General features: G+C 36.3%; 1 protein-coding gene across 2 annotated transcripts in view; it reads left to right on the top strand.

The window, feature by feature from the left end:
- Nucleotides 1–24362, top strand: part of CNTNAP5 (contactin associated protein family member 5) — a 934370-nt gene that overhangs the window by 835375 nt on the left and 74633 nt on the right. For both annotated transcript variants that reach the window (XM_069066887.1, XM_069066888.1), the window contains exons 20-21: nucleotides 17164–17294; nucleotides 23410–23497. In XM_069066887.1, coding sequence (XP_068922988.1) covers nucleotides 17164–17294; nucleotides 23410–23497 — 219 coding nt within the window. The remainder of the gene's footprint in view (nucleotides 1–17163; nucleotides 17295–23409; nucleotides 23498–24362) is intronic.

Raw genomic sequence — 24362 nt, 5'->3', positions numbered from 1 at the left:
ATATACTTGCAAAATCTTTGGAATTATAATTGATAGACATTGATAAAAATATTAAAGGCACTAGAATTTGGGAAAAAATAATAATAGAATTATAGTTCTCTTTGTCTTATTATAGTAAAGAATCATTGTGGTGGCTAGGTGGTGAAGTGAGTTAGAGCACCAGCCCTGGAGTTGGGAGGACCCAGAATCACTTCTGGCCTCAGATACTTAAGACCCACACAAAAAAACTGGCTGTGTAACCTTGGGCAAGTTACTTAACCCCAATTGCTTTAAAAAAAAAAAAAGAATCATTGTCTCTTTGGGCATTCTCCCATAATCCCTGAGGAGGGAGAGATAATCAAATACAATAAAACTCCAGATGTTGTAAAATGAAATCATCATCTTTTCCCAGCCCCCCAGACCCTTACTTGCTTATTTTTGTGGCCAGTATCTTTATATGCCCAAGTATATAGGTTCAGAATTCAGTGTTATAACTGACTCTACTTAGGATAGCCAAGGAAGGTATATGTAATCGTGATATGAATAACAGTAGAACATGTTATTTTCCTATGTATTAGAAGGTATTGTGATGCAATTGATTGACTCTAACCTCCAAATTTGAATTCCAATGCTTAGTATTTGGGTGGCATTGTGGAATTTATTTCATCTCTCTGGGCCTCAGTTTTCTCATCTATAAAACCAAGAGATTGAACTAGATGATTTTAATGAATCCTTTGTGCTTTAAAATGGCAATCCTATGATCCTATTATCAAGGATGTCATAGGAAGCCTACTAATGTTGAGGTTTAGGGGTGCTCGAGACCCCAAAATATCAACATGCTGGGTCCTGCCAGATGGATTTGACTCAAGTCTTCTCTCAGCCAAAGTAAAGGAAAGTTTATTTAAGATTCAACATAATGGGTAGACTCTTAAGGAACCTAAGTATATGTGAAGCTTATATTGACAAGCAGGGCAGAATAACGTGATGCAGAGTGAGATTGCACTAGATTACTCTCAGTCCCTTCATGGAGGCAAGACAGATTGTATATACAGAAAGACTGTGGGAGGAATCTAGGGTGGTCTAGAGGAGGAGTTTGGGGAGGGTCTTGAGGAGGAATCTAAGAAGGGTCTTTGATGGGTCTGAGGTCAGACCCCATGAATGGGATTAAGGGTGGGAAACATCTGAAGGATACCTGGAGATGACAAACAATGGAGGGTTAGGCTAGTTTAAGGGTAACAGATTTGGGTATAGATATTTTTGATAGGATCAAAGGTAGGAAGTAGATGGACAATTTAGTAACAGAGATTTGGGCCTAGGATAATGAAAAGTTTATGGTCTCAGTCAAATGCCTCATCAAGTGGGAAGATTCAGAGTTCAAGGGGTTTCCCAGAACCTGTACCCCAATACTATTAGATTCTGATGATCAAACATCATTTGTTGATTCATTTGGAGACAAACCAATCCGTCTAAAAGGAATTAAGATGGAACTTTTAGGGATTTTAAAGAATTTGTCAGGAAACTCAATGTCTTATTTTGTTATTTTCATATATATTTTCAGATGTTATTTTCATAGCTGTTACTAATTAAAGGTGGTTCTTCATTAAAGAAATTATATTCAAAGTGAAATATGAAAAAAATTAATGGGATATCTTGATAAGGACTTTATACATATAAATTTAGGATCCCTATTCAGGGCTGGATAAAATCTCATAGGGGCCAGAGAAATTATTTAGGGTGTTCCAAAAATTTTACTTCAGTTTTATGCTCAAACAAGTTTTAAATACTAAAATGCTTAAAAGCACTCTTAGACTTTTGGACATCTTGCATTAAGTTTGTGAAACTGATCAAGAAGAATTTAATGTTGCAATGGAAGTCATTACTAAAGAATGCATTTATTATCATCATTGTCATTTTTCAGTCATGTCCAACTCTTCATGACCCCATTTGGGGTTTTCTTGACAAAGATACTAAAGTGGTTGGCCATTTCCTTTTCCAGCTCATTTTACAGATGGGAAACTGAGGCAGAGTTAAGTGACTTGCCCGGGGTCACATAGCTAGATTTAAATTCACAAAGTTTAGTATTCCTGAAACCAGATGCAGCACTCTATCTACTGTACTACATAACTACCCAAAGAATGAATATGAAGAGAAAATATGAGTCCATAAATCATCATTCCAGACTAAACTTAGTTCCTCTTTAGATAATTCCCAGCCTAGAAAACAAAGGAAGGTCAGAGACATAATATACATGTATTTTAAAAGAACAGTTTAGATAGATGTGAGGGATTCAGAAATGGTCAAATGAATGACCATAAAGAATATTTAGTAATGGATTACTGATGACCTAGAAAAAGTCTATAGCATACATACATTCAATAGGGCTCTTTGTTCTGGGTAATGTTTAACATAATTATCAGTTGTATGAAGTAATGCAATGATAAACATACCATGTTTTTCAAAGTTTGGGTAATTCAAAGGTAAGTGGCAAAGTTACAGTGTTAGATATCTGAAAGCTATATAACATTTTAAAGTATGTAATTTGTTTTTCATAATTTATCTCATTTATTTTAATAACCCTGTGAGGTCAGCATCATAGGTATTATTAAACACTGGCCCCTGCCATTGTGTAGACAAACATTGCAGGATCGTAGAATGAAGTAACTGCCTCAACATCACATGACTAATGAGCATAAGAGGAGGGCTTCAAGTTCAGATCTTCATGAATCTGAATCTGTCACTTTTCCTGCTTTATCATGTTGCCTTTCTAGCTGACCGAATCGGAATTCAAATGTATCTTGTCTGAGTAAAGTTTGCCTAATCTATTCAGATGATATTTAATAGTGATAAATTTAAAGTTCTACATTTAGCTAAAAAAAAAATCAGGGGCACAAATGGAGGATGTAAGAGATACAGGAAGACAATAGTTCATGTAAGAAAAGCTTGGGGGGGGGTCTAGGTAGTTTTAACATAATGCTTCAATAGAACATAATATACAGAACTAGGTGGGTTAGAAGCACTGTGTTATATCCTGTTTGGAAAGCATCTGTAATATTTCATTTACTCCTGGCTACTACATTATGAGAAAGTTGGAACATATCTAGAGGAAAGAGATGATCTTATTGGTGCAGTTACTGAAAGCCATGACCAGATCTAATCCTCTTATTTTGCAGGTGAAGAAATTGAAACTGCCATTCATACAGAGAAATAACTGGAACAAAATTTGAAATGAGCAAATTTAGTGTTCCTTTAGTAACACCATATTTTAAAAAGCATTTTTATTGATATCTTTTTGGTTCTTTCCTGTCCTAAATTTTCCAAGGACATTCTCCTTTTCTTCCCTGAGAGCCATATCATAAAATCTCATTTTAAAATATAAATATACAAATATTAAATAGGAAGAAGAGAAAAAATCAGTAAAACCAATCAACATGTAAAAAGCCAGAAATTATACACAGTGTTCTATACTATACATGAGGACCTTCTCCTTCTACAAATGAGTTTGGGAAGATGTATCTTCTCAAATATTTTCTTCATTTCCATGCCTGTACTTGGTTATTTTAATTTGCATTGTGGTTCTTTCCATTTATGCTGTTGAATTCATTGTATATATTACTTTCTCAGCTCCTCTTATATACATCTGCATTAATTCACTTGAGTCATTCCATTCTTTTCTGCTATATCATATTGCCATGAAAGCTATCTTCAATTATTTTTAAGATTTCTCACATAGAATAAATAGCCTCATCTTTCTAAGGCATTTACAAACTATCTTCTCCTCTTGCCCCTTAACCATCTACATTACATCCTGCATTATCATTCTGAAACTAAGCTTCAGAGATGTTAATGGACTTGCTTAAATGTCAGGCCTAAAAGAGTTCAGATCTCTTTTATCTACAAATTTAGTATTCTTTCAACTAAAACATATCACTTCTCTATGGGAAGACAGGGTCATTTTGTTTTACTTGGGCCTGGGTAATTTAAGAACAATAGTAACATAATTTAAGAGATATTTTGATTCTATGAAGAAAAGAAAAAGTATCTTAAGATTCAGTGAGAAGTGATTTGGGAGACCTCAGAAAGTTGTGGGTGTTCCATCATTCAAAGATCTTCTGGGTAGAATTGTATGCTTGTTTACTGACTAAGCGACTATCAAGGATGTTGTTTGTCAGATTTCTTTTTAACTAAGGGCTGATGTAGACTTGTGAGGTCCTTACCAATTCAAGATTCCACAATTTTATAAAATTAAGGAATTTTTTTTTTGCCATTTCCTTAGTTGTGTCAGCCTGGGTAACTCATAAACTCTTGAGGCCTCAGTTTTCTTATATACAGAGGGATGGGTACAGTAGACCAGGACCAACCACACTTGTGTGATCATTTTCTATATTAAAATAAAGTGAAACATTGGTAAGTCATTCAATCATTAACAAAAGCCATAACAGTCATAACAGACAGGATACTCAACATCTTTGCTTGGGTAGATGTGGCATCCCTCATTTCCATAGAGAGTTATGATCAGCTGAGCCCTATGTATGGTGACTTGTGGGCCCCAACTTCACAAGGACTATACTCTTTTGTGTAATTCAGTCAACAGGAAGTCACATAGAGAAGTAATCCTAACCTATACTGGTGGGAGTTTGGGGAATGGGGCCCTAGTAGATAGTGATCCTCTCACAAGGGATTTATTTGGTAAAAAACAACCTAAATTTCTTTTAAATCTCAACTTTGCATGAATATGACTGTCTTTTAACCATTGACAAGCAGATAAATGTATGTGCATTTCTAGCAAAATGCTGAGTTGGTACATAGTTTAGACTCTACACTATATAAGCATTAAGAGTAGGTAGTAAGTCAGTGCAATGTGAATGAGGTATCTAAGCCTAATGGTCTGCATAGCAGATATTCAGTAAATTAAATATTTTCTTGAGTTGAATCATGGCAATTAACGAATGGAGCTCAGCCTTAGTAAAGAGATAGAGATTGGCTGCCCATTTTCTGAGCAAATGAGTAGTAATTGTTTTTCTTCATTGAATTCTATGCACTTTTTGTGTTTGTGCAAACATTTCTTTAAAAATGCATTTATTAGTATAGATTTCACAATCATCAAAAAACTTTTCAACAGTCAAAAAATAAAAAAGTGTCCTATATAAAACCATGAAATTTGGTTAAATAAAACTCTTAAAATGCACATTAAATGTAATAATGTAGTAAACAAAATTGACTTGTTTGTATCCTCTTCTGAAATTCTTTTTGTTGTTGATGTTTTCTGTGTGTTGTATGCTTTTGAATTTATTTATACACAGATTACTCTATTTAATACTAAACCCAACCCTATAAGGTTGATAAACCAGGAAAAATTGTAAACATTTTGCTTATTGAAAGAAAAGACATATGAAATGATTTGTGAACACTTGTATATCTTGTTAGTAGAAGAACTAGAATTACAACAGAGGGATCCTGACACCTAACTCAAAGTTCCTATTACTATTATTCCCCTAAAATTGTTAATCATATTTCAGTACACCAGCAAATAATATTTCCTGAACAAATACATCTTTGGACCTACTTATTTCTTTATTATCATTACCAATTAGACATTGGAGTTTAATTCCAATAGAAAAAACAATGGAACACAAAACTTACTTTACTTCCAAAACACTTGAGTTTTCCAGTACCCTGATCAAAAGCATCAGCATTCAGAAGCAATTGTATCATAAAAATGAATACATAAAATTTTCAGAACTAACTCATCCTGAGTATTTTACAAACTAATTACTATGTTGAATCACAATGACAACTTCCTTCAAATCTCATAAATCGTATGCAAATTAGGGTAGAGAATTTTTAAAAAGTGAATTCAAATTCAGTCTCTGAAGAAGAGAAAATATACATGGTACTTAAGTTGAATAAAATGTTAAAACACATTAAGAAATTCATCAGTTTCTCTTCTAGAATATGTATTTGAGACGCTATCACTGCAAGAATAATGTTACTGGATTTTTCACTCCCTAGGGCATGAACTGTGTCTTTATATTCCTTGAAACTCCCTTACAGCCTTTTCAATGTAGTGTAACATGACCATTAGTAAGAATGGGATTAGAAATCCCAGAGACTGTGTAATATTCAGATCTAAGATGGGCTTCATCAGTGTTATACAAATCAACCAAGCTGACAAAGGATAGTTAATGTACATGTGAACCTAACTAATCTTACTTTAATCCAAATCTCAAACACTCTCTGTCTCTGTCTCTGTCTCTCTGTCTCTCTTCCCCCCCCCCCCATCTCTCCCTCACACTCTCTGTATTTTAAGAGATGAGTCAGAATACTTTTCAGGTAATCAGAACATTTTAAGCTGATTTTAATGGGACTAGTTGCTTGGAGACTGTGAAGTTGTATATTTACATAGAAAAGGATAATGTAATCTTTTACCTATGCATTAATCTAGATTAATCAAACCCTAGGCACTCTTTAATACCATCATTCCTATAAAATGAGTGGGCTACATAAGGACAACTCAGTTTAGTAGAATTATTTTTGTATCATTCTAATACTTCTTGACACTCAACTACAATTATAATTAAGGTGGGGCATTTTGGTCTTTTGTAAGATTTTCTTAGATAGTAACTATCTAGAGATAGTTACTCATTTGTCTAAAAATATTCTGATTTTCTCTAACTCTTTGTAGTTTGGGAAGGAATGCAAGCCCCATTAAATCAAAGGGATTAGAATCTTGGCCTAGTGGATATTTGGCAAGGTAGTAGAGTACATGCTTCTCCTCCTGCTTATGTGACTTCATTCAGTATTAAATTCTTTCCCAAAATTATTTATGCCATGAACCTCCCACTCCTTGCCCCAATTAAACTGAATTCACCACATGTATAAGCACATACTTATGACTATGTCCTCTTCCTTATAGAAGGGGAGCAAGGTCAGATATACAGTTTAACAAGAAAATTAAGAGGTTACCTATAAAGCAGGTTAGGGTTGTTCTGGAGACCCCAAAATACCAACATGCCAGGTCCTACAGATTGAATTCTACTCAAGTCTTCTCAGGCAAAGAAAAGTAAAGTTTATTAAAAGTTCGCTTGCATTGGACATACAGTAAGTCTGTGCTAGGTCATTTTACAGTGCTCTCACCATTCTGTGGATGGAAGATGGGATCTTATATACAGAAAGTTGTGGGAGGAATCCAGGGGTGCTCTAGAGCAGGAGTTTGGGGAGGGTCTTCAGGAGGAGTTAATGAGATCAATGAGTGATTAAGGGTAGGAAGTTACTGGAGGCTACCTGGAGACTACAGACAATGGTGGACTAGGCCAGTTCAAGGGTAGATTGATATTTTGATAGATTCAAGGTTGGGAAGTAGATGGACAATGGAGGGCTAGGCTAGTAACAGAGGCCTGAGCCCAGCCATAACACAAGGCTTATGGCCTCATGCAAATGCCTCATCAAATAGGATTATTTAATCAGGGTTCAAGGGGGGTTCCCAGAGCCTGCATCTCAAGGACTCAAGGAAAACTCCAGGGGTCTCCCAGAGCACATACCTCATAAAAATCAGCATAGTATATGCTTAATAAATGCTTGTTGAGTAAATAAAGAAATCCCTTGCTGATTTGTTTTGGTTTCATTTATATATTTTAACTAAAAGTGAAGAAATCGAAACATCAGACAATTTTTGTCTCAAATCTTTATTTCAAATCTGCAAATATTTTGTTAAACAGGAAAAGAAAAAAGATAACTAAAAAGCCCTAGAATCAAAAAGTTGGTGACAGTTGCTTTTTTTTTTCTTCAGCAGAAGGAACCTTTCCTGTATGTAGCTTTTTGAGATAAAGATAAGAATAAGACAGGTACTGAAATATTTTGTGCAAACGTAAACAGAACCACTGGGAGAGAAGATAATTGTTGCTTATTAAGGTGCTTAGAATAGGGTTGAACAAAGTAAACCAGAACCTACTACTGAATTGACTGGGTTTGCTACCTGTTTATTGCTTCCTCTGAGAGTTTTCAAGGTTATTTTTGAATATGAAATGAATCAAACCCTAGAAAACCATCATAGCTCAGTGGATCTGGAAACACTCAGCACATCTGAGTTACTGACTCATGAGAAAGTTTGAAATAGCTGAGAATATTTTCTTTTGGATAGCTGATTCTTTTCAGTTCCAATCTGGGCTTACCTTGCCAAAGATAGAAAGTATGGAGAAAAACTTTAATATTCACATTTGACACTGAACCTGCTTCTCATCCTCCTCAAACACCTATACATACATTGAGTCATCCCACTTCAGAAAATAGTGAATCTTTCCCTAAGTAGTTCAGTGGACTTTATAACTTTTTGTATTAACTTTGGAGACAATCACAGAAGATATCAGAGTAAAGGGCTATGGGAGAAGGATTAACTCTGAGGCCCTTGCCTCAATTTTTAGACCCTATTACATAGTTGTTGCTTGTTGCTGTTTTTCTCTTGCATTATTTATTTTCAGAAAAGTGAGAATAGGGGGCAGAGCCAAGATGGCAGAGTAGAAACAGAATTTCCACACAGCTCCGGCTTCCACCTTGTCTGATACATGTAAAAAATGACTCTAAACAAACATTAGAGCTACAGAACCCTCAAAGTGATAAAGAGAAACAAACCTACCACTGAAGGCAGCACAGCAGGCTGACAAGAAGGGTCCATTTTAGCAGGCTGAAAGAAGGAACCAGTCCCAAGTGAGAACAGGGTTTTATCCCCAGGGCAGCCCTAACCAGATGTGGCTGGAGCAGACTTCTGGAGAGTAAATCACCAGTGGCTCTAGTGGTTTCCAGACTTCCCAATCCACAAGTGCCAAAGACATAATAAAAAGTCAGTGTTGAACTTGTTCAAACAGGGGGAGCATGGTTTGGCTACTACCCTCAAAGCGAGAAGCAGAGGAGGTGCTGTGGCTGCAGTCGTTGCCACATGACTGCTTCTAGAGCTCCTGGCCTGCAGAATGTAGGGGGACTAAGAGACCATTCAGAGGCTAAGCATTCTTGCTTTGATCAGCTTGGATCTGGATCATGGTCTTGGGTTTTGGTCCTGGGGTGTGTGACCAGTGAGCCCGAGCATGTGGGAGCTATAGAGAGGGTGCCCATTTAATAGCTCCAGCAGCTGCAAAACCCCCAGTAATTTGGGACCTAGCTCTCTCCATTTTGGAAGCAGAGTTCTACCATGACAAAGAGCTCAAAAGTCAAGTAATTGGCTGGCAATATGAGCAAGCACAGGAAGGACAAACAGAAAATCATTTTTTGGGGACAAAAAAGGATCAAGGCATGAAACAGGAGGAAGACATTGAAGTAAGAACTGCTGCATCAAAACCCTCCAAGAAAAATATGACTTGGTAACAGACCATGGAGGAGCTCAAGAAGGATTTTGAAAATCAAATAAGAGAAGTAGAGGGAAAATTGGGGAGAGAAATGAGAATAATGTAAGAAAATCATGAAAAGTGAGTCAACAGCCTGCTAGAGGAGACCCAAAAATACTGAAGAAAATAACACCTTAAAAAATTGACTGACAAATGCAAATGAGGCCCAAAAGGCCAATGAGGAGAAGAATGCTTTAAAAAGCCAAATTTGCCAGATGGAAAAGGACTTTCAAAAACTCACTGAAGAGTATAACTCCTTCAAAATTAGACTGGGGCAATTGGAAGCTAATGACTTTATGAGAAATCAAAATACTATAAAATAGATCCAAACAAATGGAAAAATAGAAGGCAATGGGAAATAGCTCATTGGAAAAGTCACCGATCTGTAAAATAGATCCAGGAGAGATAATTTAAAAATTATTGGTCTACCTGAAAGCCATGATCAAAAAAAGTCTAGAAACCATCCTTCATGAAATTCTCAAGGAAAATTGCCCTGGTATTGTAGAATAAGAGGGCAAAATAGAAATTGAACAATAGAGGGCAAAATAGAAATTCACGGATCACCTCTTGAAAAAGAACCCAAAAAGAAAACTCCTAGGAATATTATAGCCAAATTCCAAAGTTCCCAAGTCAAGGAGAAAATACTGCAAGCAGTCAGGACAAAACAATTTGAGTATTGTGGAACCACAATCAGGATAACACAAGACCTAGCAGCTTCTACATTAAGGGATTTAAGGGCTCGGAATATGACATTTCAGAGGTCAAAGGAGCTAGGACTAAAACCAAGAATCACCTACTCAGCAACTTTGAGTATAAAGCTACAGGAAAAAATATGGTCATTCAATGAAGTACAGGATTTTCAAGCATTCTTTTTTTCTCATAATCCAAGATATTTTTATTATTCTTTTTTTAGACACTTATGCCATGAATTCATAGGGGATTGGTTCCAACAGTTCGGGTCCCTTGCCATTGGTTCAAAGTGTACTTCTCTGAGTGGAGCAGGCTGGCATTTCAGTTGAACTCAAATGCCTTTTTCTTTAGCTTCCTTCTTCTTCTGATCATTTTCCTTTACCTGCTTCAGGAAGCTATCTCTGCTCTTGGAATGCTTAATATTATCAAAATGCACATTAATTCTTTTGGCTAGAATCTTGCCCTTAACCTTTTTGTTTACAACAATTCCTACAGCATGCTAAGTAACATTATAGACCCTTCCAGTCTTGCCATGGTAACATTTGTGGGGCATTCCTTGCTGAACTGTGCCCACACCCTTGATTTTTACAATATCACTGTTCTTGTATATTCACATATATGTAGCCAAAGGGACAACACCATGTTTTCAAAAGGGCCTAGAAAACATGTATTATGTCCCTTTCCTTTTTCCTTTTGTGTTCATTTTGGCAACTCACTGGAATAGGGTGGAGCCCATGGAAAGGTTATCAAGCATTCTTGATGAAAAAACCAGAGCTGAACAGAAAATTTGACTTTCAAATACAAGAAGCAAGAGAAGCATGAGAAGGTAAAGAGGAAAAAGCAATCATAAAGAACTTATTAAAGTTGAGCTATATACATTCCTACATGGAAAAATGATTATTGTAACTCATAAGACTTTTCTCAGTATGAGGGTAGTTGAAGGGAATATATACATATATACATATATATACATACATACATACATATATGTATATATAGGAGGATGTATGTGTATATAAATATATATGTGAGTGTTTCATTTGCACATTCATGTATACATAGAAGGCACAGGATTAGTTGAATATGAAGGGATGATATCTAAAAAATAAAATTAAGAGGTAAGAGAGCTATTTATTGGGAGTAGGAGAAAGGGAGAGATATATTAGGGTAAATTATCTCATATAAAGGAGGCAAAAGAAAACTGTTACAATGGAGGGGAAGAGCAGGAAGATGAAAACGAATGAGACAACCTGATTCTCATTGAATTTGGCTTAAGGAGGGAATAACATAAATACTCAATTGGGTTTCTTACCCTACTGGAAAATAGGAGGGAAGGGGATAAGAGGGGGGATGCTAGAAGGGTGGGAAATTTGGGGGAGAGGATAGTTAGAAGCAAACATTTTTGAAAATGGATAGGATCAAAGGAGAAAATAGAATAAGTGGGAGGCAGGCCAGGATGGAGGGAAATATAGTTAGTCTTTCACAATATAACTACTATGGAAATGATTTGTGTAACTGCACGTACAATCTATATTGAATTGCTTATCTTCCCAGTGGGGGTGGGTGAGGAGGGAAGAAGGAAAAAAATCTGGAACTCAAAGTTTTAAAAACAAATGTTTAAAAAAATTGTTTTTACATGCAACTAGGAAATAAGATATACAGGCACTACTTTCCCTACTAGGAAGTTGGGGGTGTGTGATGTGGGAGGATATAAGAGAGAACAGATTGGAGGAAGGGGTATTCAATAGGCTTGCTATTTTGGGTTGGAGGGTAGGGGAAAAAAGGGGAGAAAAACCTGTAACTGAAAATTTTGTGGAAATGAATGTTGAAAATGAAAAATACATTAATTTTAAATTAAATATATTGATAGATGGATAGATAGATAGATAGATAGATAGATAGATAGATAGATAGATAGATAGATAGATAGATAGATAGATAGATTGATTGTAAATTTCTCCAGATCAGTAATTCTTTTGTAACACATTCTGCCCAGAATTTTACTCCCTGGAAGGCCGGGGTAAGTTAGATTTGATTCCTCTCTCAGGTATCTCCAGTATGTTTAAGGGTATCAGGGGTGAGGAGGTGTCTTGGTTCTCTTCAGATGTCTCCAACTCTCATTAATGGTTTTGGCTCAATTATAAGGGACTCTCCTGCAACCCAGTTCCATTTCACCATAGAAAATCACATTAGTTCAGCAAAAGAAATATTGATTTTAAAACAATTAATCATAAATATATAAACTTAAAATCCCTGACACATGGGAGGTATAATCCTCATTTCCTCCTCTATCTCAGTCTCTGGGGAGGAGGAAGGAATTAGAATCATAACTTCCTTTAATCCCTATAAAGCATGTTCTCATTTACAAGTGTAAAATTCACTTTGGGCTTGAGTCTTCTCAGGGCTTCCATGCTAGGATCTTTGGGTATACTATCAAACTTGTAAGCTTGGTTCCAAGTTCACCTTACTTAAACTTGTAGGACAAATACAACAGAAAAGAAACAAGCGCAGACCCATTTCTCCTCACTGGGACAGAAGAGGGAGAGCAGAATGAAGCTGTGCCCCTCTCATCTGTTCAGTTTATGGCACCCACTTTGTTAACTGGAGTCTTCATTCTCTGTACACAGCAAGAAGGTGAGGCAGAGAAGAGAGTGACAAGCTCAATCTTGCCAATTTTGAAGACGTAGGCAGGGAATTGAAGGAGACTATACCCACCTTCAAGTAGTAGAGGACTCAGAGACCATTATGTAAGGCAATCCAGATATGCTCCAAAGGCCTATTATAGCGCCTTCTTGTTAGGGGAACTAGACATACACAGACAAGCCACGGTTATATTGTCAAACAATATTCATCCAGATCATAGTACGTTGTCCACTATGTAGGGTAGATTCTTAGCAAATGGTTTAAACTGATGATGAGAGTGATGATGATGATAATAACCTCAGAGGTTTAGAGATACCTCTACACATTTCCACCTTCCTCTTGGTAATCCATTCTGGATTTATCTGGAAAAGGGGGGGGTATAGGTAACCGCTATGCTTGGTGTTATATTGTAAATTACCATAAGAAACAAAAGGTGAACTAAACTACAAATTTCTAGTCCATGACTTAGTAAAATGAACCCACATTTCCCACGTTCTTGAATGTAAGTGATCAATTGTTTAGCTGTTATAAATAGTGAAATGTTTTACTAAAGGGCACTTGGATTTACTTTGCTAGCCTTTACAGCACCTTTGAAAATTCATTCCAAAAATTTTCCAATGCAAAAAGTTTCTTCCAAATTGTAATCTGTTCATTAATCCTAGTTTCCCTTATTTGAGACAGTGCAGGAAGGTTAGCATCAAAAATGAAAACTCATTAAACAGAAGTCAAGTATCCTTTTCCTTTTATTAAAATTCAGCATGTCTGAAACCAAGTACAGTTGAATTCTAGGCATTCTCTCCCTTAGAAAATAGGAAATGTCTATTTCCTCCACCGATGTTTTAGCTCTAGAGTTTCTGAGGAGTGCTTTGAATTTACATAGGCACAGATCACATAGAGTCAGATGGTACCTAATATACGTGTACCTTTGAACACCACCAGGAAATGAACATTTGCAGGAATGGATATGCTTTGGTTGTAGAAGTGAAGAATTCCAAGACTCCAATAGCATTTTTTGCATATATACTGCTTCCTTAGTTTGTAGAGAATTTCTTATTTTGAGGCTTGAATAAAATATCTTAAAGGCACCCCCCCCCACATTGTGGGTCAAGTACCTGCGGTGAGAGAGACAGAGAGAGAGACAGAGAGAGAGAGAGAGAGAGAGAGAGAGAGAGAGAGAGAGAGACATGGTCAAATTTTAGTTCAACACATTGATGACTAATTTCTGAGCAGTGTAAATGTTATCTTTGTGTATGTTTACACATGACTTCCTTCATGTTGCAGTGTTAATGTACACTAACAGGAAAATTTCATTCCAAATGGAAGAGTAATTTATCATGAAACCATAGAGGAATCACAAAGCATTCCTAGCTATGACAATACATTTTCTGGTGTATTAGATTTATGGGCAGTAACTTTCCTCAGAGTCACCTCACTGTATATGGAATGATAAAATTGCAACATTTACCATAATGGGGCTGAAAATAGGGGGCCAGGGAGGGAAAAGGTGGACCAATGGAGCAGTAGGAAAAGTATATATGGAGGCTGGTGGACTGCCATGAGTTCAAGGTGTTCTGTGCCAGGAAAGAGGCAGCATCTCCCAGCAGGAAGCTTAGAGTAATCAGCTGAATCAGTGAGGTGAACAACAAATAAGATGAAAGTCACTCCTTGCCTCTCCAACCAAGCATCTGAAGACCATTCAGGAGAAAGTAAAAGTTAATGAGCCCCAAGCCCTTGACCCTTGTGAAATTATTCTTCTTCAACCCCACTATCCTGAAAACACTGTCAGAAATAATCCTTCACAGATGTTCCTAAGAGTATGGCAAAATGTAAAGTGAATCATTTTCCCATGAACTGCCTACAATACCCAGGGTAGCTTGATTTCATTGCAATGTGGCAGAAGGGGCATAAAAGTCTCTGGGACATTGGGAGAAGTGATGAACCAGGTACAGGGTGTCCTCCTCTGAGAGTATTTTGTGGGAAAGATGAAGAGCAGAATTTTTCAGTAGAAAATAGAATGTTAGACAAATTTCAACAGATATAAAACAGCTACTGTAAAATACGTTTGCATTTCTAAAGAATTCTTTAATTTTCAACAATTGAACCAGCTATAGAATGAGCATCTATCACATATGTGGACAGCTAGTTGTTGCAGGCTTGAAGTTAGGAAGACTGACTCATCTTCCCGAGTTCAAATCCTGTTTTAGACACTTGCTAGCTGTGTGATCCTGGCAAGTCACTTAACTCTGTTTCCACAATCCCTTATCTGTAAAATGAGGTGGAAATAGAAATGACAAGTAATTCCAGTATCTTTGCCAAGGAAATCCCAAATGGGGTCATGAAGAATTGGATATGATTGAAACAAGTGGCCCTTTGCTAGACGCTATGATAGAATTAAGAAAGACAGAATATACAGTCTCTGCCAGAAAGAAGCTTATGTTTAAAACAGACCAGATTTTTGACATTTAAGATGTGACTTTTAAAATTTGACCCTGTATTTAAAAATAATTATCATTTTTGTTTGTTTTAATTTTCATTTGTCTTGATTTTAAATTTGCACCTTCCTGTGTCAGCTAGGCTGAAAATCATTAGCTATTCAAAGAACAATCAAACTAGTATTGACCCTAGTTGGAATTTTCCTTCCTTAGGAAGCCTTATTTATGGCTGTGACTTCCAGGGTTTCATCATATTGATACCTGAATGAATGTGGACACTGGTTCAGTTGCACGCCTAGTCCAGTTTAGAACCTCTGAGTTTAAATAATCCAGCAGCCTCAGCCTCCTCTATAGTAAGGATTATAGATGTATACTACTACTCCTGGCTATAAAATGATTAAAAGATAAGAAAGGAGAGACATATAGGGAGAGAGACAGAGAAACAGAGAGAGAGAGAGAGAGAGAGAGAGAGAGAGAGAGAGAGAGAGAGACAGAGACAGAGACAGAGACAGAGAGATCTGTGAATCTATCTTGAAATATCTATAGATATGTTCATAGATATTCTCTCTCTTTACAGGTTCAGAGGAAGAAAATCACACTGTCAATTTATTAAGTCACTTACATAAGTAGACCCTGAAGATCTGATCCCTTACCATGGTTTACGAGGTGGTTCCTAGGACTCAAAATTTCTCCCCAGAACTGCCTTGCTGTTTTTTTTTTAACTTTACCTGGCTATACTAAGAGTGATTCCATTAATCATAACTTGATTGGATTTTAAAAAGCTGAATCTTTTAAAAATGCAAATAAAGATATTTAGGAAATAGTTTGGAAGGGTGATATATGAAACACTTTTCACAGAGATAGTTTAAGCCTGAGATGAGTAGTGAAGTGAGGCTCTTATAAGAGTATTGGGTATGGGAAAAGAAACTCTAAGAGGTAGGCTAGCATGAAGAAAAGAAGGTGGGGGTGTTCTAAATATAAACTTTGAAGATTTTTATACCCTTATCAATGGCTGACCCTTTTTTCACTCAAGAAAGAGAAAGGGCAAAAAAATGTTTACTTGTTTTTCCCTTTCATCCCCTATGCCTAGGATTTAGAATCAGGGCTGTCATGATTGTTTTGCTAGTCAATCTTTTTTATGGTAACTTGGGAACCTAACCCCTATTTATAACAATGGTAAATGGTATCAGATTCCAAACAACAAAATTACAATCAAAATCATAAACTTCAACTTTCTACAATCAGATGCCAAATGATATGGGTCACAGTGAATACAATAAGAATTAACTTTCACATCGCTATTTAGGAATGCCCACAGGGAAATAGAAGATCACAATCACTACGTACTCAGGGAGTTTGAAGGATAGGTGAAGCCATGACCTGATACCATTTTCAGCTCACTGTTTTCTGATTCACTGTTAGTTGTCAAGGCCATTCTTATATTTCACATGAGTCATTCCTCCTTAATCGTCCTCACTATTATCAATTTATGGTGATGGCAAACTTGGATGGGGAAAGATATTTAGAGGTTTCACATCCTATGTGCTGTTATTACAACCAGATAAATAATAAGTAGATTAATGATATCTGTTTATATATTTCTGCATCTTCCTTAGATAAAGATCTAGGATGTCATGGATGAATTTTCTGGGCAAGAAGTATGTTTTCATATTTATGTCTTTGAACTTAAGGAACATAGAGTTAAAGTGAAAGACCCTCAAATATAGTTAATTAAAATTTCTCCAATGTCAGAATAGATAATTGAGTATTTTCATTTCCAAAGACATCACATAGTATTTCTGATGACATATAAATACATTACATTTAATTTGTACCCTTACTAATGTCATCCCTTACATTTGCCTTTGGCTATGGCACCAAGTATATTCATTCCTTGTTTTTTTTTTTTTCAATGAAGTCATAAATTGATTTGAGAAATGTTCCCCTGGAGGCTGGTAATGGTGACTTAAAAGAAAATGTACTATATGAATCATATTTGTGCTTTCTGTGGCCCACAATTCTAAATGGAAATGTATTCTGCTTTTAAGGAAATTTACAGGTTCGATATCAGCTGAGTAAGGAGAGAGTGCATGTATACACCATCGATGTGGAAAACTTTGCCAACAGACAGATACACCATGTGAAGATTAACAGAGATGGGAAAGAGCTCACTATTCAGGTATTGCATCTTCCTTCCACATACTTGCAAATGCATTTCATATCTCACAGTCATTTGACAATTGTGGGTAATGATGCAGTTGTGGAGTAGAGGAGAATCAGACAAAATGATGCTGATCTTCTCCCTGCCCCCACATATTTCCTGTTCTTATTTTAATAAGGGGTCAAGGAATTTTTCATTGAATTTCTTTTGAATTGAATTTTCATTGAATTCAATTTCATTGAATGAATGAGCATGCCAAATTCAGCAGAGACAAGAAAGGAAAAGAATGAGAAAAATGGAACCAGGGAGAGAGAAAATAATTTTGTTCTTTTCTCTATTTATATACAGATCAGTCCCTAGTAATAAAAAGCCTTTCAATTTGCAAACCAGTTTCATTGACATCACCTTATTTGATCCTTACATCAAGTATAAAAGATAAGCAGATAATATAATATTTATACCATTTAATAGAGAAGTAAATGAAGACTCCCTAAGTTAAGTGACTTTTACTCAAGGTCATACATTAAGATAGAGAAACCTAATTAAAATCTAACAATTGTGATAGTTAATTTAGTATTCTTTTCAACATATAAAGCACTAGTCAAATCAAGTCATTTTATTTTGAGAATTAGATTCTACATTCTCAAAATATTTATTGAGAGTCCAATTACTATATATAAGATACAGTAGGACATTTAAAAAATAGAAGCCATGAATTTTAGAGCTGAAGAGACCTTTGATACAATTTAGTCCAGTTCTCTCATTGTCATGATGGGAGAGTGAATCTAAAGATTTTGTGACTTTGCCCATAAATATACAGCAAGCTAGTGAAGGTTCTATGTTTACAACTCAGGTCTCTCAACACTTAATCCTGTATACTTTTTACTACTCCAGATAGAGCAAAATATAGCAGCAATCTCAATCCTCCATTTGAAGCATTCTTTTCCACTTTCTTCCTTGCCACAATTTTATAAAAATTATTAACAACATGTGACTTTTATGAGTTCCAACTCATCTATGCTATATATTAGCTCTGATCGGGAGCAAATAAGTAGCCAAAATGCAGAGCGACGTGGAGTACAAAAAGCAAGAATGAGCCGAGAGGAGGACATAAATGATCATAGGATAATCAGTCTAGAATAAAAAAGGATTGTCAGAGGTCCTCTCACATCACAGGATCATCAAAGAATCATAGATCTAGAACTGGAAGTGACCTAAGGGACCACCCTAGGAAATTCTTAAATTTGCAGGTGAGCACACTGAGGCCAGAGAAGCTAAATTGCTTTTCCAATGTCACAGAGATATTAAGTGGTAGCAGAATAGTCTGATAAATCATTAAATATACATTATTAATGGCAATTTTTTATTAGTAGAAAACAAAATTTTGGTAAGAGGAAGCAATAGTGATATTGCCTGAGCAAGGAGACTTTACCTCAATCTCCAGAGCTACATATACTGTCTTCACTACTCACAAAAAACTTAAAAGTCTCTGTAGTGCCTGCTTCCTATATAAATTACATACCTGTGTGTGTTGTGGAATATGCAATAATTAAGCCAGTTAGGTAAGAGGACAGACGAATAAGGTGGAACAAAGGGGAAAAACTCTTAACTACTAGGAAGCAGGCAATGAGAGAGAAGGGTGGGGGGGAGTTTTCAGTGGTAGGACAGGGTCAGAAATTATGAGTCACAGGGAGGCACTTAACTATTCTGATTCTTCATTTCCACATCTGTAAAATGGAATATGTCTCTTCCCTATCTCAAAGTGAGGATCAAATAATTTAATTCATAGAAAGTATCTTGTAACCATAAAGTGAAATAGGAATATACTATAGTTGATGAAGTGAAAAGTCATTGAATTAGGACTTTGGATATTTGGGTGCTTGTTGGAACTCTCCCATTAGTTAGTCTTTTGGCCTCAGTGAAAACCTTAATCTCTTTATGGCTCTATGTTCTATCAGAAAATGAAGACTGATGATCTCCAAGGTCACAAGTTCTTGTTTCTGAAACACCAGATAAAGAATTCTAGTTTGGAGCTTTAGGTGGGTTGAAGGCAAGGTAGACAGGGAGGAAAGAGAGAAGATAGGAAAACACTTGCACAAAGAAATCCTGGGAGTTGCTGATAGTTCCTACTGACAAAAGAAATCAACATCTCATTGGAGAAATAATTTAAGGCAACATAAATGATTCACAGTTCTTGCTTACAGAGCCTAATGATAGTCAATGTTTACATGGTGCTTTAGATTTTACTAATAACTTGCCCATAACAATTCTGTAAGCTTATTGGTTCTGGTATTCATCAGTCTACAGTGAAGACTGAGTCTCACAGATGTCAAGTAACTTCTCACAGCCATATGGTTTAGAGACATCAGTCAGTGATTCAAATGAGAAGCTCTCTCTGTGAAGCCATTGTTTACAGTTTGGTAGAGTGAGAAGAGCATTAGGCTTGGAATCAGGAGGTCTGTTGAGTTTTAGTTATGTTTTTGTGTATATGTGATCTGCTGGGGCAGGGGGGAGAGTTCTAACCTCTCAGGGCTTTTTTTTTTTAAATCCATAAAATGAAGCAGTTAGGCTAAGGTTGTTATTGTCATCACTCTCATATAGTGGAAAGCATTCTAGATTTAGAATCAGACTTTGGTTTGTGACCTTGAGTTTCTGTTCCCCACTTTCCTCATTTCTCAAGTTAGGTGTCTAGACTATAGTAAATGGGTCTTTAAGGTTCCTTCTTTTTTTTCAGCATATATTTATTTATACTTTTCAACATTCATTTCCATAACATTGTGAGTTTCAAATTTTCTCCCAATCTCTCCCCTACCCCCACCCCAAGATGGCAAGTATACTGATTACCCCTTCCCCCAGTCTGCCCTCTCTTCTATCCCCCTTGCCCCTTTTACCCCATTTCCCCTTTACTTGCTTTTAGGGCAAGATGAATTTCCATACCTTTAAGGTTCCTTCTAACATTAAATTTATGATTTTGTGAATCTATGATTAGTTGATCTCTACAGTCATTGAATTTAAAATTGGAAGAAACCTAATGGATCAAATCCAACTCTCCTATTTTATAAATGAGGAAACTGAGACCCAGAGTTCCAAAGCACAATGTAAAAGGCTGCATAGGTTATAAATAGCAAAGCTAAAATTAAAATTCATCTTTAACTTTTTTTGGTCTGTAGTTTTTATATATTAAGACAATGCATATTCAGTATCTTTCACTCAACTTTGAATTCATTAGTATGTCCATGATAACATATGAATCCTGAAGCTCAATTCAATAGACATTTAAGTGTCAACTATGTGAAGTTTACTAATGTGTCTCCTGTGACTTTCTTTAAGCTCGAAACTTAATGGTTTTAAGAGAGAGAGATAACCAAGGGCTGGAAACTATTAATGGAGGAAGGAACTAAGATAAATTGAGATTTGACAGATCCCTAAAATTGAAGCAGTTTTAGGGCAAGTGGGAGGGTATGTATTCTGAAAAGGGTATTAGAAAAGATACTGAAGGTAAAAAAAAAATCCAGGTTTATTTAGGGAATATTGAATAGTCCATTCTAGTTGGTTTGGAGGGTCCATATAAGGAAATAATATATGACAAGGCAAAAAAAGTAATTTGGAAACTGATTATGTAGAACCTTGCATGCCAGGCTAACAGGTTTGTATTTTATCATATAGTCAACAGTGCCATTGAAGGCTTTTAGACAGAAGCCTGGCATAATGAAAACAGAGAAAAAAAATCTCTAAGTCATCTATACTCATCCGCATGTCAGAAGTGGCATCTTCAATCAATCAATCCACAGATAAGTATTTATTGAATACTGCTGTGAGCCCAGACCTATGCTTGATGCTCTGGTGAATAATAAATAGTTCTCTTCTATACATATTTATGGAAGACTTTATGTTTTACTAAGTAGTTTCATCCCAACCCTGAAGTAGTATAAATATTACTCTCCCCATTTTCCAGGTGAGGAGATTGAGACTCAATTGCCCTATCAACTTAACTATTAAGTGACCAAATTGTAATTTCTACCACCAGTTTTTAGTTACAAATCTTATTCTTTCCGCACAACCACAAATCACTTGTGGACTCTGCTGTTAAAGAGATTGTAGTTGAAATTGTAGATTGTAGCTTAGGAAACAAGAAAGAGGTGAAAAAAATGAACCTTAGGATAATAATTAGTAACATGATAAGTAGTAAGTAGCTCTAAGATCAATGAAATCATAATGGTATTGAAGTCCTAGTGAGGATTTCTTGGAGAAACAACTAGAAATAAGCAGTTAGTTGTGGTGGGACAAACTCTGTTCTAGAAGTCAGAACACAGGGATATTTACTATGCCTTTAACTAGCTATGTGACCTAGGCAAGTCACTTCAGGTATATAAGTGAGTCTTTTTTACTTCATTTGTGTAATGAGGAATTGGAACTAATAATCTCTGGTGACGTGGAATTCAGAATGAATATTATTTAACAGAGCTGAATGTTGAAAGATGAGGAGGGTTTGACTAAGATAAGGCAAGGAGGGAAATCAGTTCAGAAAGGAGCAACAAACATGTATTGGGTGGATGTGGGAATGATTTTCTGAAGGGAAATAAAACTTGCCTAACTAGAATAGGGGGTTCTGAAAGGTCTAATCTAAAAATACAGAATTCCCAGATTTTTTTCATGTACCTAAGGTCCCAAGGAAGATAAATAGAGAAAGCATTATACTTGGAAACAGAAGGTGTCTCTGTTACTAGTTCTGTGACCTTAAGTTATTTAAACCATGTTTTAGGTTTTTTCATCTATAAAATGGATAATATAACACCCATACTGCCTTTCTTCTAGGGCTTGAGATTGACAAGAGCTAATGTATTTGAGATATTTGTTAAGCAATATATGAAATAAACTGTTATTATTAATAAGCAGCCCTTGAGAGTTACTAGGGGTGTGCTGCAGCCAGCTCAAACTGGTATGAGAATTTATACCTTGGAAATCAGCAAAGTTTACAAATCAGGGCTTGATTTATTTTGCTTTTAATAGTCTAGATGTAAGAAAGTGCTAGAGAAAATGTTAATAATACAATTAAACTTAAAAATATGCCGTGTGTGTGTGTGTGTGTTTCTATTAGAGTCAGTTGTTAAACATGCCAGCCCATCTCTGGCCCTATTGCTGCCATATACTGATGAGACCTGTCTCCCAATACATCAGTCAGCTCTCTAAGATGTAGAACAGTTACTGATTGCCACTGGAAGATGAAGATAACTCACTGGAAATTCCTTATACTAATGAAATCAGAAATCATAAGATCCTAGATCTAGAACTAGAGGGAAATTTAGATATCACCCGATCTTATTTCCAGCATTTTATAGTTAAGGAAACTGAGTCTCAGGGAAGTTGTGATGAATTCAAAGTCACTCAGGTAATAAATGACAGAGACAGGTTTTGAACCTGATAGCATTGACCAGGTCAAATAGCAGCATCAGCAGCAATAGTAGCAGCAACAGTAACAACAAATTTGGTTTTGTACTCTAAAAAATCAGACATAAAATCCCTTTGTCTTTGAAACTTTCTAATACTGTATTAGCAAGAGTCTGTGTGGCAAAAGGGGACCATGGGTCTTTATGCCAGTGGGGTGAATCAAGAAACAGTCATAGACCCTATAAAAGAAGCCTCCTGCAATCTCTTAGCTGGAGGTAACTGCTGTTCTATGTGTTAATTACAGAGAAAGCTGGTCTGGGAGGACAGAGAGTGAGTGAGAAATGAGAGGCAAGGGAAAATCCTGTTCTATTCTCTCTTTAATGCTAATCCTGTACAGTGTCTTCCTGGGAAGACTTCATTTATTTGTTTATTTGTTCCATTCAGAGCAATAAATGTGGTGAGGAAGTCTCAGTTGGGGGATAAATAACTGTCAAATGTTTGACAGAACTTCCCAGGGAAAAAGTCTGCTTGAAAACACCCTTGTTCATAAAGAGAAAAGAAAAGGGGCATTTCATCTACACTGGGGCAAAATTAGCCAGACCTTTCTATCAAATTCCTGCAGACAGAGAATCCCAGAGGGAACCAGTAGCTCTCTGCTTTTTCTAAGACATTTTCAGCCTGGGGTCTTCTGTACCCTTTATCTGTCCCTTCACTAATTAAATTTTTTCTTGGTATACTCTTACAGGTAGACCAACATCCTAAATACAGATATAACTTCTCCTTAGAGGTTGACTTTCGGGCTGTAAGGTCCCTCACATTGGGCAAAGTCACAGGTAAGTCACTGTCTTGCCTGTCCAATTTTAAAGAGCTTTATTCTAGTCTTTGTTACTTTGCTAGATAGTTGATGTGATTTCTGAATCTTTTTGTTTCTACAAAAATGATACCATTGAAGTTGTATCGGAATGATTCCATATTGTTGTTTCCAACACATAAGTAGAATATGTGGCTCTCTACATGGTATGATTTAAGGAGCTTATTTTTCCTCAAAATTAGGCCCCTTGGTAGGACTCCTGAAATGCTCACTTCATTCCCTCCTTTGGGTTAAGCCATTAACTTAAAAATGAAGATGCTTTTTGAGAAGAGGGGATATTGTTGTGTTTCTCCGGACATTTTGGAAAGAATACCTGCTTTTCATTTACTTGGGGTCTTGAGATAACCAGGTAGAAAGTGGAGCTATTAACTGTTGGGAACCCTAAAGCAAAATAGGAAAAGATATTATTTCCTTCTGCAATGAAAATCTTAGTCAGCTAAAGAAAAGTGCATTTGGCATTAGCTTCATATGACCCAGTTATAGATTGAGGTTTTACTGGTATATGTTACCGTTACATAGTTAGTGACACTGTAGCCCCATAGTTAGGAAGACCTGAATTTGAATCATCTTTCATTTAGAGACATTTTTATATTTACATTTACATTTAGTAGCTTTGTAACCTTGGAAAAGTTAACTTCTCTGGGCCCCAGTTTTCTCATTTGAAGAGAGAGAGACAGAGACAGAGAGAGACAGAGAGAGAGAGACAGAGAGAGACAGAGAGAGAGAGAGAGAGAGAGAGAGAGAGAGAGAGAGAGAGAGAGAGAGAGAGAGAGAGAGAGAGAGAGAGAGAGAGAGAGAGAGAGAGAGAGAAAGAGAGAGAGAGAGAG

The sequence above is a fragment of the Petaurus breviceps genome, unplaced genomic scaffold (assembly GCF_028583685.1).
Source record: "Petaurus breviceps papuanus isolate PSGF00001 unplaced genomic scaffold, PetGlider_PUasm1.0 90731, whole genome shotgun sequence".
NCBI classification, from domain to species: domain Eukaryota; kingdom Metazoa; phylum Chordata; class Mammalia; order Diprotodontia; family Petauridae; genus Petaurus; species Petaurus breviceps.
This window is presented reverse-complemented; position numbering and strand designations above follow the sequence as displayed.